The sequence below is a fragment of the Oncorhynchus kisutch genome, linkage group LG17 (genome assembly GCF_002021735.2).
Source record: "Oncorhynchus kisutch isolate 150728-3 linkage group LG17, Okis_V2, whole genome shotgun sequence".
Classification (NCBI taxonomy): Eukaryota; Metazoa; Chordata; class Actinopteri; order Salmoniformes; family Salmonidae; genus Oncorhynchus; species Oncorhynchus kisutch.
Genome location: NC_034190.2, coordinates 59,181,381 through 59,193,359, shown reverse-complemented (window position 1 = coordinate 59,193,359; position 11,979 = coordinate 59,181,381). Strand labels below are relative to the sequence as shown.

The 11,979-nt window shown below is 41.7% G+C and overlaps 2 protein-coding genes across 9 annotated transcripts in view; both read right to left on the bottom strand.

Annotated features, from left to right (window-relative positions):
- Positions 1–98: 98 nt before the first annotated feature.
- Positions 99–6,925, bottom strand: LOC109908007 (src-like-adapter 2). The gene is made up of 8 exons (XM_020506357.2): positions 6,506–6,925; positions 5,344–5,480; positions 3,793–3,892; positions 3,577–3,663; positions 3,376–3,479; positions 3,114–3,263; positions 1,558–1,690; positions 99–1,442 (listed from the first exon to the last, which is right to left on the bottom strand). The coding sequence occupies exons 2-8, from the start codon at positions 5,432–5,434 to the stop codon at positions 1,328–1,330; spliced, it is 780 nt and encodes a 259-aa protein (XP_020361946.1). The 5' UTR covers positions 5,435–5,480; positions 6,506–6,925; the 3' UTR covers positions 99–1,327.
- Positions 6,926–9,661: 2,736 nt separating this feature from the next.
- The window catches only part of ndrg3b (ndrg family member 3b), a 63,682-nt gene continuing 61,364 nt past the window's right edge, over positions 9,662–11,979 (bottom strand). For all 8 annotated transcript variants that reach the window (XM_020506355.2, XM_020506349.2, XM_020506353.2 and 5 more), the window contains one exon: positions 9,662–11,198. In XM_020506355.2, the coding sequence (XP_020361944.1) occupies positions 11,029–11,198 (170 nt within the window). In that variant the 3' untranslated portion in view covers positions 9,662–11,028. The remainder of the gene's footprint in view (positions 11,199–11,979) is intronic.

Below are 11,979 nucleotides of genomic sequence, written 5' to 3'. Positions count from 1 at the left end.
TCAATCTTCTTTAAATTGCATTTGGTTATTTGTTTAAACTTCTCTGATTTGAAAAAAACATATATATATATTTTTTTTTTATGTAGGATAGTAAAGAAAACATTTCCACAACTTGTATTGATCACAAAGCTCAATATTGAGCACATAATGTATACAGTCTATTGTTTCAGTTGATGAAACCACATAAGAACATTTAAGTGTTTTATACCATATTAAAAACTGGGTGGTTCGAGCCCTTTATTGCTGATTGGCTGAAAGCTGTGGTATGAGACCGTACACCATGGGAATGAAACATTTATTTGTACTTTTCTAAATCCGTTTACGTGATGCGTCTTGCATAATAACAGCCCTTAGCCGTGGTATATTGGCCATATACCACAACCCCTCTTGCCTTATTGCTTAAATATTACACATAGCTTTGAGATGCTCTTCAGCACAAATCATAACTTTCTGCTGTTTCTGCCGCACTATATTTTTTTCCACTGCACCTTGACCATATCCTGTGTCAAAGTTATACTGCGGTGCGGTGGAGAACAAGCAACAGCTAAAAGGTGTTTCTGTTCAGGACAGGAAACCCATACAACAAACATTTCCTTTTTTTCAAGGTAGCTCAACAAAACCAACCAAATAGTCTGTTTACTGATGATAGGGGATCTATTTGAAACATGCAGGTGGTTATGCCTTTCATATATAGGGCTGTATACCTCACTATCACACTACTTTCTGTAAGGAACATTGCAATCAGCTGTGGTTACTTAGAATCACGAGTAAGGCTGAATGGAACATTTCATCATGAAGTTAGCAGCTTTTCAAAAACCATAATAAATGGCAACATATCGTGTCACTGTCTTTAGACCTATTGTTCTAGTTTAACATTAGAGATCATGCACAATCTGACACAGTGAGGATCATCATCTCATTCCGGACACTTTTTCCATGTTGCAACCTGTAATCAGTTTGAATGCATGATCTCTTTAGAACACTGTGTTCCGATGGGCACAGTTACTCCCTTATTTCTGTAAAGTATTTTTTAGTCTGCCTCCAGGATCTAAAAATGTCTTCTGATCATGAATCCAAGCAAATATGGGCCTCATCTGCTTGGCAATGTGAGCACTTGACAACCATAGCTTTGAGAACAATGGTTGTCTGCAGTGGTTGAGTTGTGAATCCCAGTTCCCTCAACAATGTTCAAGATCCACTAGGTTCATGGCCACATGATATGGTCCTCAGGTACCCTCTGCCCCAATAGGTAAGCTCCTTGCTCCATTTTACTCTCCGTTTTAGTCTGTGTATCTCACTATTTGTCTCTCTAAGGACAGCTCCAGTCTCAGCTGTCCCATTTCTGGCTGCAGTCCCCTGTCATGAAGAGGTAGGAACTGATGGCCTCTCTCAGGCCCTCACTCACCAGGGAATCCTCATTGACCTTGCCAAAAATCATGGAGCTGCAGACAGAGAGAAAACCCATTAGTGAGGAAATGCTGATAAAGAATATATTTATTGGCAGACATGCATACACAGAGACTGGCATCTTATTACGACAACAGTACATGACCTCACCTGTCCGCATCTTTCCAGTTGAGGGTGGACTTCCTGACGGCCATGGGTATTGGGCCAGTAGCCACAGGAATGCTGTTGGACCCCTGGATGAAGCAAGGCTCCCCCAACAGACAGCACAGCCCATCAGTGACCTCTGGAAGGAAACATAAATCAGTCTGTTGCAACTCAGGTTTCACATGAATACTACAGTACAATGACTGAAGATGCCCCCAGCTTTCAACCCACTGCTACCTGTGCACAGTGGTGTGAAGTACTTAAGTCAAAATACTTAAGTCGGGCCTCCCGAGAGGCGCTATGCGAGTCCAGGCTGTGTCGCAGTCGGCCGCGACCGGGAGACCCATGGGGCGGCGCACAATTGGCCCAGCGTCGTCTGGGTTAGGACGGCAGAGATGTCCTTGTCCCAATTTACACTAGCGACTCCTGTGGCGGCCTGGGCACAGTGCACGCTGACACGGTCGCCAGGTGCACGTTGTTTCCGCCGATACATTGGTGCGGCTGGCTTCCTGATTGGGCATTGTGTGGGCATTATGTCAAGAAGCACTGCGGCTTGGTTGGGATGTGTTTCGGGGGACGCACGGCTCTCGACCTTTGCCTCTCCCGACTCCATATGGGAGTTTCAGAGATGAGACAAGACTGTAACTACCAATTGGATACCACGAAATTGGGGAGAAAAAGTAACCCTCCAACAAACAAAAAAATACTTAAGTCGTTTTTTTGGGGTCTGTACTTTACATTTCTGACTACTTTTACTTCACTACATTCCCAAAGAAAATAATGTACTTTGTACCCTATACATTTTCCCTGACATCCAAAAGTACTAGTAACATTTTGAATGCTTAGCAGGACAGGAAAATGGTCCAATTCACACACTTATCAAGAGAACATCCCTGGTCATCCCTACTGCCTCTGATTTGGCGGACTCACTAAACACACATGCTTTGTTTATAAATGATGTCTGAGTGTTGGAGTGTGCCCCTGGCTATCTGTAAATAAAATATTGGTTTGTTTAATATAAGGAATTTGAAATGATTTATACTTTTAATACTTAAGTATATTTTATCAATTGCATTTTGTTTAACCTTTATTTAACTAGGCAAGTCAGTTAAGAACAAATTCTTATTTACAATGACTGCCTACCCTGGGCAAACCAGGACGACACTGGGCCAATTGTGCGCCGCCCTATGGGATTCCCAATCACGGCTAGATGTGTTACAGCCTGGATTCGAACCAGGGACTGTAGTGACACCTGAGATGCAGTGCCTTAGACCGCTGCTCCACTTGGGAGCCCATGGATACTTAAGTACTTATTTAAAACCAAATACTTTCAGACTTTTATTCAAATAGCATTTTACTGGGTGACTTTTACTTTTACTTGAGTCATTTTCTATTAAGCTATCTTTACTTTTACTCAAGTATGACACATTGGGTGCCTTTTCCACCACTCATTGTACAGAGGTTCAAATGTGTGGGTTGGACACAAAAGGGTTTGAAAAGTTGTATCTACAGCATTCAACATGTTCTAAACTGCTGTATACGCTTGAACCACCTCTACTGACCTGAGTAGTGGTCCACTAGGGCTGTGAGGGTGGGGAAGGTGAGGCAGGGGGAGATGAAGTGCCAGCCGTTCTCCAGTTGTTGGATCCGGTAGTGTTTGACTGAGCAACGGTCCTGGTCACTGGTCTTACGCACTGACAGGGAGTGGGCACCTAGATTGGATCATGTACACCATACTTCAGTTGTATCCCTCCGGGTTTATCAGTAACAACATTAAGCTGCTTTCCCTGTTCTTGTTAGCATTTGATTGTGAACTAAACTCACCAGGGCGGGTTTGACTTTCCCGGACCAGAAAAGAGCCAGTCTGGTTGTTGGGCAGCAACAGGAGCTCCTCAGCCTTCTTTCTGCTGAGACCCTCATACTGACACCTAGGGAAAGAGAATAGAGAAAGAGTTAGAAATAGAAAGACAGATCCATGTAAATAGAGCTCCAAAGGAGAATAGTCAGATGGATCAGCAGACTCACCTGTGGTACACCCTGGCTGTGTAGCTGCTGGGGATGTAGCTCTCATTGCCTGTGGCAGAGGATCTCACTTTCCACCATTCCCCCTCGCTACATAGACATGCACATTCACAGAAACACATAAAAGAGATACATAGGTTTTATAGAAAAAGCACAGTACAGTTGTAATAACTGTAGTAGTAATTGTGGTAGTTGTAGGTAGAGGGTATGGTTTCTTACTCTGAAAGCACATTGATTCTCTCTCCCGCACGGATACTGCTGTTTGCTGGATGTCCAGTGGGATAGTTATACAGGGCCACTACCACATACCTGCTGCTCTCTATGGACAATACAGAGACAAGGAAAATGACTGTCACTCTGACTCTACTATAAGAACCTCAAACGAGCTGACAAGGTACAAATCTGTCGTTCTGCCCCTGAACAGGCAGTTAACCCACTGTTCCCAGGCCGTCATTGAAAATAAGAATGTGTTCTTAACTGACTTGCCTGGTTAAATAAAGGTAAAATAAAATAAAAAATAAAAAAACCATGTACATTTATGCTTTCAATTCACACTTGAGTATTCATGGTTAGACCTTTCCAAGTTACAAAAAATAAATGATTACAAATTATTACTGCGATCTTCATAAACTAACATCTTGAGTGACAGCTCAAAAAGTCGGACTTCTTTGTCACCCAGCCTGGTCTCATAGACAATTCATAACACATTTGTCACGCCTTGGTCATTGTATTTTGTGTTTTCGTTATATATTTGGTCAGGCCAGGGTGTGACAGGGGTTTATGTTATTGTATTTCGTATTGGGATTTGGAGTATTTGGGATCGCGGCTGATTAGGGGTGTTGTATAGGCTTGGCTGCCTGAGGCGGTTCTCAATCAACAGTCAGGTGATTCTCGTTGCCTCTGATTGGGAACCGTATTTAGGTAGCCTGAGTTTCGCTTTGTCTTTCGTGGGTGATTGTTCCTGTCTCTGTGTAGTTTCACCAGATAGGCTGTAATTAGGTTTTACGTTCCGTTTGTTGTTTTTGTATTTATTAGTTATTTAATGTGTCGTCACCATTCATTCATTAAAGAACATGAGTAACCACCACGCTGCATTTCGGTCCGACTCTCTCTCAACAAACGAAGAACGTCGTTACAACATTGTACGAATTACAATATGTAACATATTATATGAATGGTAATTCATAACATGTCATATGAAATGGATGATGGACATCCACAAATTAATTCATACCATACAAAATGTAACATATCATACAAATTGGAGTGTCATAGATTTACATTTACTATGTTACGTCTACCCCAGAGTCCAGAGTGTGTCACCTGGTCACACCACTTCTAAATATAGGTATTTCGCTTCTTGCTTTTTTTTCTTTTCACACCTCTTGTGGTTTAACAGAAGACCAGGCCAGTAGGCTTGTTTTTTCTTTCTCTTTTCTGCACACTAACTACGGTGACATTTAATGTAGGGGCTAATCACCAACACCATGTATGTACAGAAACACTAACTACATTTTTTCATCATTATATTGGTCACATTGTTTTGATCTATACATTTACATCAGATGCAGACCATCCGGTGATTGTCCTTTAAAATGGACCTAGCTGTCGTGCACATTTTCAATTCCCTGGCCTATAGGTTTCAGTCCAGACAAACCCAGAGCCATTGACCCTTGGGGACACTGCCCATCTGAGATATGCTAGTACTGGCTTGTTGCCCAGAGCCTTATCCTTTCCTGTGCTCAATCTGACATAGAGCCCAGGCCTTACCCAGTATGACCGGCTCAGCGAGCTCTTCATGGCCCAGCAAGGCTGCATGAGTGCTGGATCCCTGATGCTCTTTACTGGGCCCAATGCCCATGGCGATGTGGAGCTCTTATGGAAGGGATACCAGAGAAATCTAGGGGCTGGAGGGAATCACAGGTATGGATTAGTAGCCCATTTGGTTACTGAGGTACATCTGGGTGGGCGTCATGTCTTCTTGATGTACTGTTGCATCAATCACAATTCATTGTAACTTATGTCAGATAACATATATCAAAACAAACACTATTAAGGGCATTTCAAATAGCCCTGTATGTCATTTCTTTCTCCATTTATTGTCAGAAAGCTGGATCAGCGATAACTTGAACAAAGGGAGGGAGGAAGTTGAAAACCACACTTCTTCTGAACACCCTTTAGTTTCCAACCAAATTCTTGTTTTCACACATGGGCTGCTGGAGTGTCAACAGTGCTGGTTGGCAAGGAAAATAAGGGACTTTCATCTGAATACATAATGATTGAACATGCAGTCTTTTGTGTGTCACTCTCTAACTGATGTAAACACGAATGCACTTAACGTGCAAACTAGTTCAAGTGTTAAAGGTAAAAAAAGGTAACAGTACTCATTTTGGGTGCTGGAAATCTGCCATATTTCTAAGCCAATATTCTATAAGAAGTGTCAGTACTCAAGCATTAGAAAATGTGAGGTGCCGGTTCTCAGTACCAGTGTGTTATTGCCCAAGTTGAACATTTCATGTAGTACAATCATTGAGTGCATACATTTTACGTACCGGTGGTCCGGGAATCAAACACACTATCCTTGTGTTGCAAGCACTATGCTCTACCAATTGAGCTACAAGGAATCATCTAATGTTCCATTATAACATACAGAACAGATGACCATTATCAACCACAGCAGTCTGCCAACCAGGAGTCAGGAAATAGATCTGGCTGGACAATAAACATTTTAAAAGACGTATTTATAAAGTCTTCATATAAGATCAGTTTGTCCTATATATATTTATGTGACCTTGTCCTCTTTCTCGTAAAGCAAAAAAACATGCTTCTAATGAGTTAAATCAGGGTCGAAAAAAACAACAACTTTTTACATGTACATTAAATACAGTGAGATCAATTAGACTTGACAGCTTCAAAAAGAGTTAATACTCACAGCATTGCCCTGTTGTGGCTCTGGTGACGATCAGCAGCACTCTGATGCTGTGGAATGAGTTGATGTCAGAGCTGTAGAGTACCGCAGGGATAGAGGTATAACCCAGTGAGGCCCAGAGGTCGAGTCCAGTGGGTCTGGGTGTTTCACACTGCTGGTAACATTCACATGTGTAATGTGAGTATGACGTGTGCGTGTTTGAGAATCTGTGTGAGAGTCCTTTAGACACCAATGGAGAATGAGTGTTCTCCTCCTCTGTGATGTTCCAATGGGGAAAGGAGCCAGTGGTGATAGATGGAGGCTCTGTAGGTGTAGCACAGCAGAGTGCTCTGTAGTACATCTGAGTGGAGAGATGTGAGAGGAGGGGGGTTTATATTCACCTCTTACTCAGACACTCAGTTTCCTGTTTCAACAAGACCTGAACTTTCAAAGACAGAGCGAAGAGAGGGAGATGAAGAGGGAGGGAAGACAAAGATAAAGGGAGGCACAAAGAGAAAGGAAGAAAGGTTGTATTCAACAATAAATCAAATCAAATTGTCACATGCGCTGAATACAAAAGGTGTAGACCTTACCGTGAACTGCTTACTTACAAGCCCTTAACCAACAATGTAGTTCAAGAAATAGAGTTAAGAATATGTTTACTAAATAAACTAAAGTAAAAAAAAACAAATAAAAAACGAACAAAAAAAGATGACATAATAACAAGGCTATATACAGGAGCTACCGGTACCGAATCAATATGCGGGGGTACAGGTTAGTCAAGTTCATTTGTAAAGTGACTATGCATAGATAATAAACAGGGAGTAGCAGCAGTGAGCTGTCGGTGTGGCAGTAGTAATCGACACAGACTCTGAGACATTTTACATCAATGACTTGATCAGTGAGTCATCAGCAATTGCGATGAGATTCACCAGCTCTGTGCAAATGTACTGTTTTGCAGCATCTGCATGAGCCATGGTATAAAACACAGATGCGTGAATTGACGTCACAGCAATTTTTGAGCTTCATATTTTTTGTCATTCGGGTAAAGGGTGTTGGGTGGGTCAAAGAGCTGAGCAATCCGTTTTCTCTTCATAACATTCACAACTGGTGTAGCCATGTTAATTTCCATAGTGATGACTGCTATATAATCAAAAATGTAGACTCTCTTTAAAGCTAGAGTCCTTAATTGAAACAATAACAAAGTAGGCACCTGCCTGTTTTGGTATAAAAAAAGAAATAAGCTGAGGGATGGGCCTGGAACGATGGAACCACTCAAATCAAACTCAGAGCTATAGATATAAGGACTGACCATCCACAATAACAACATTATAGTTTTAACCATGTTTTGAAGATATAGAGTGTTTGTTTAGACTTACATTGTTTACAAACATTGGAGTAAAATAAGCTTATACAATTGAAGTCGGAATTTTACATACACTTAGGTTGGAGTCATTAAAACTCATTTTTCAACCACTCCACAAATGTTTTGTTAACAATCTATAGTTTTGTCAAGTCGGTTAGGACATCTACTTTGTGCACGACACAAGTAATTTTTCCAACAATTGTTTACCGACAGATTATTTCACTGTATCACAATTCCAGTGGGTCAGAAGTTTGCATACACTACGTTGACTGCCTTTAAACAGCTTGGAAAATTCCAGAAAGCTTCTGATAGGCTAATTGACATCATTTGAGTCAATTGGAGGTGCACCTGTGGATGTATTTCAATCCCTACCTTCAAACTCAGTGCCTCTTTGCTTGACATCATGGGAAAATCAAAAGAAATCAGCCAAGAACTCAGAAAAAAATTCTCGACCACAAGTCTGGTTCATCCTTGGGAGCAATTTCCAAACGCCTGAAGGTACCACGTTCATCTGTACAAACAATAGTACGCAAGTATAAACACCATGGGACCATGCAGCAGTCATACCGCTCAGGAAGGAGACACGTTCTGTCTCCTAGAGATGAACATACTTTTGTGCGAAAAGTGCAAAACAATCCCAGAACAACAGCAAAGGACCCTGTGAAGATGCTGGAGGAAACAGGTACAAAAGTATCTATATCCACAGTAAAACGAGTCCTATATCGACATCACCTGGAAGGCCACTCAGCAAGGAAGAAGCCACTGCTCCAAAACTGCCATAAAAATTGCCAGACTACTGTTTGCAGCTGCACATAAAAACAAAGATCCTACTTTTTGGAGAAATGTCCTCTGGTCTGATGAAACAAAAATCGAACTGTTTGGCCATAATGACCATCGTTATGTTTGGAGGAAAAAGGGGGAGGCTTGCAACCCGAAGAACACCATCCCAACCGTGAGGCACTGGGGTGGCAGCATCATGTTGTGGGGGTGCTTTGCTGCAGGAGGGACTGGTGCACTTCACAAAATAGATGACGTCATGAGGGAGGAAAATTATGTGGACATATTGAAGCAACATCTCAAGACATCAATTAAAACTTGGTCGCAAATGGGTCTTCCAAATGGACAATAACCCCAAGCATACTTCCAAAGTTGTGGCAAAATGGCTTAAGGACAACAAAGTCAAGGTATTGGAGTGGCCATCACAAAGCCCTGACCTCAATCCCATAGAGAATTTGTGGGCAGAACTTGTGGGAAGCTTGTGCAGGGCTACCTGAAACATTTGACCCAAGTTAAACAATTTAAAGACAATGCTACCAAATACTAATTGAGTGCATGTAAGCTTCTGACCCACTGTGAATGTGATGAAAGACATAAAACACTGAAATAAATCACTCTACTATTATTCTGACATTTCACATTCTTAAAATAAAAGTGGTGATCCTAACTGACCTATGCCAGGGAATTCTTTACTAGGATTAAATGTCAGGCATTGTGAAAAACTGAGTTTGAATGTATTTGGCTAAGGTGTATGTAAACTTCCGACTTCAACTGTATTTTGGGTTCTGATGGGGTTCGACAGTTGAACTAAGCTCTCGAGGCTCATAAGTTATATTCTTCAAGAATCAATGGGTATATCCATCATTCATTTTTGTAGCAACTAAGGATTCTAGCTTTAAGCAATGGTCTGATCAGTGTGACGACTACTTCTAGCACTATAAGGCTAGCTAGATTAGGTTTCAAATCACATGCTATTAGGCTAGTTTACCAAGTGAGAAAATACACAGGCCAGTGACGGAAGGAAGTCCAGTCAAATGTAATGTACAACTTCTAGCTTTATTTTATTATCAGTACAAATGTATATAGTCAGCAGACAGTATGACTTACAGCACACACCCATACTATGGGGACAGAGCACAATGCATTATCACCACAAGCTCACCCAAGCTGTAGTACAATCAGAGAGAAACGCAAAAAAAACAGAGAAAATGACCAATAATATTAATAATAACAGTTTATTACACTATCCACAGTCTGTTTTCAGTTGCTGTTTTCACCCCGTCATTATTGAATTAGAATGGAAAACATGACTTGCTTCCAGTTAGAATGTTTTATACAAGGGAGGAGGCAGTCATGTTATCTGTACCTCAACTGGCACACAGTTAAACGCCTAACTCACTGAGCTGTGGGCTAGTTTAGGTTCTCTGACTTAGAACATTATCAAGTGATTGCTCTGAACTTTAAATAAACTACAGGAAATGGTGGTTCTTTTCTCTGCCTGTCAGTAACAATGGGGGTATCAACAACCCTGCCTGCCATTTCAAATAAATTGAATTGCTTGAAAGAGAAAAATCAACAATAACACCACAAGGTAACTATTTCTAGATACATCTAAACAAAAGCAATTTTACAGACACCTTCCTTACGTTTCATCTACAACAGGGTCATGCTGTCAGATATTCTTGGTATAAAGGTACAGAACAAGAGTGGGTTTATCACATAATTTTGCAATACAGGAAAGCAAAGGTATTTCACAAATCACAACATAATAACAATTACAAAAAACACTGAAATAAAGAGATTTTGTAAGTAGTCGGAAAGGTGTGCAAGTGAGTCTGCATGAGACTGATTTAGGAATGGACCATTAAGGAGGAGGTAGAGAGGGATGTTGTGATTTGGTCTGATCTGCACACAAGGTGAGGAAGACCTCTGAGGGAGAAAGAGAAAAACAGGGAACCTAATGTCTTAAAGAGTACTTTGCAAGAGAAAACGCCTGATGCTTTTCCAAACGCTCCTCTTTAAACTGACACACTGATCCAAATAGTAGTTATAAATACAAATATAGCTCATATATATCTTAAGGATAAAAAACCCACAAAAAAAGAGAGGCGGTAGACAGCAAAACAAGAAATAGGTAACCAGAAAAGCAGCATCGCCCGGCTGCTTACTGACTTTCAGGTTGCCGTACCACCGCAGTCATGCACAGAAAGGCATGATAGATAGACAACAACAGGAAACAGTGAGAGTGAACACAGCAGAGGACCGGACTGCTTCATAAATGATCTTTCCGAACACGTTTCAGATGCCCCCTCTGGATTCCAATCCTCTCTGACTGAGCATGGGAAAGGGAGAAAAAAAGTGAGAGAGGGAAGGAGGGAGGAGGATGTTTTCTGGGCATGGTGCTTTAGCAGGACACCTCCATGGTCTGTGGCCTGGCCTGTTCAACAGCCGGGCCGGCGGCAGTGGCACCCTCTAGCTGTGTGTGGGTGCGGCTACGGGTGCCCTCCACAGAGCCCATGCTGGAGGCAGAGTGGGTGCGAGAACGCACCAGCCGGGTCATACTGGCCGTGGGCACTACAGACAAGAGAGAAAGAGGAGAGCAATTACAGTAAGAAGTCAGGTATGAGGATATTGGCTGTTTATATGTGTAGGAATGTTTTGGGGGAGGGGTAGCTTGCTTTAGGGAATGTGGCTAGGGGTAGGATGCTGGTGATCATACCACAATCATAAATGCATCAACATTCCCAATTCAAGATGGGGTGGTCTGCAGCCCAGGGAGAATAATGAAGTCTAATAACCTAAAGACTCAATAACTTGATCACAATATACTGTTTACCTCAGTTAGGATCAAGTAGAATGATATCGGCTAAGCAGGAATACTGGATTTCACACCATATTTCAGAATGTACAGTATGAATATATGCATCTAATTCAAGTGGTTGGGGCCTGAAATGTCTGAGCTGAATCCCTACCCAGTGTTCATTATTCTCCCTCAAAGAAAATAGATTGCCTGATTAGGTCGAGTTCCAATTCATTTTTACTGTTGGAGAAAAAATGAATAAATAGGAAAGGCCAATATGAGAATGCAGCATGCACAAGAGATTTGAGGGCCATCTGTGCAGAAGAGAAAAAGAAGAACGCAACAAACAGACGACAACCATTTTACCTGATAAACAGACATACACTCTCTCAAACCACACATTTAGAGAGACAAAAGAAATCTTACAAAATAATGACCATCTGTCATGCTTCAAATCTTATGGCGCCAAATCAGAAAGACTTGACAGGATGGCTAAAATGTGAGCTGGCAACCAGCGATGGGCAAACAGGGTGGGGAGGGCAGAGCACTGTAGGC

Coding starts and splice junctions, on each gene's coding strand:
- LOC109908007 (XM_020506357.2), bottom strand. CDS start 5,434: ATGGGCATTGGGCCCAGTAAAGAGCATCAGGGATCCAGCACTCATGCA. Junction 3,664..3,792: donor AGAATCAATGTGCTTTCAGA/GTAAGAAACCAT, acceptor ATGTCTATGTAG/CGAGGGGGAATGGTGGAAAG. Junction 3,264..3,375: donor GGAAAGTCAAACCCGCCCTG/GTGAGTTTAGTT, acceptor GATCCAATCTAG/GTGCCCACTCCCTGTCAGTG.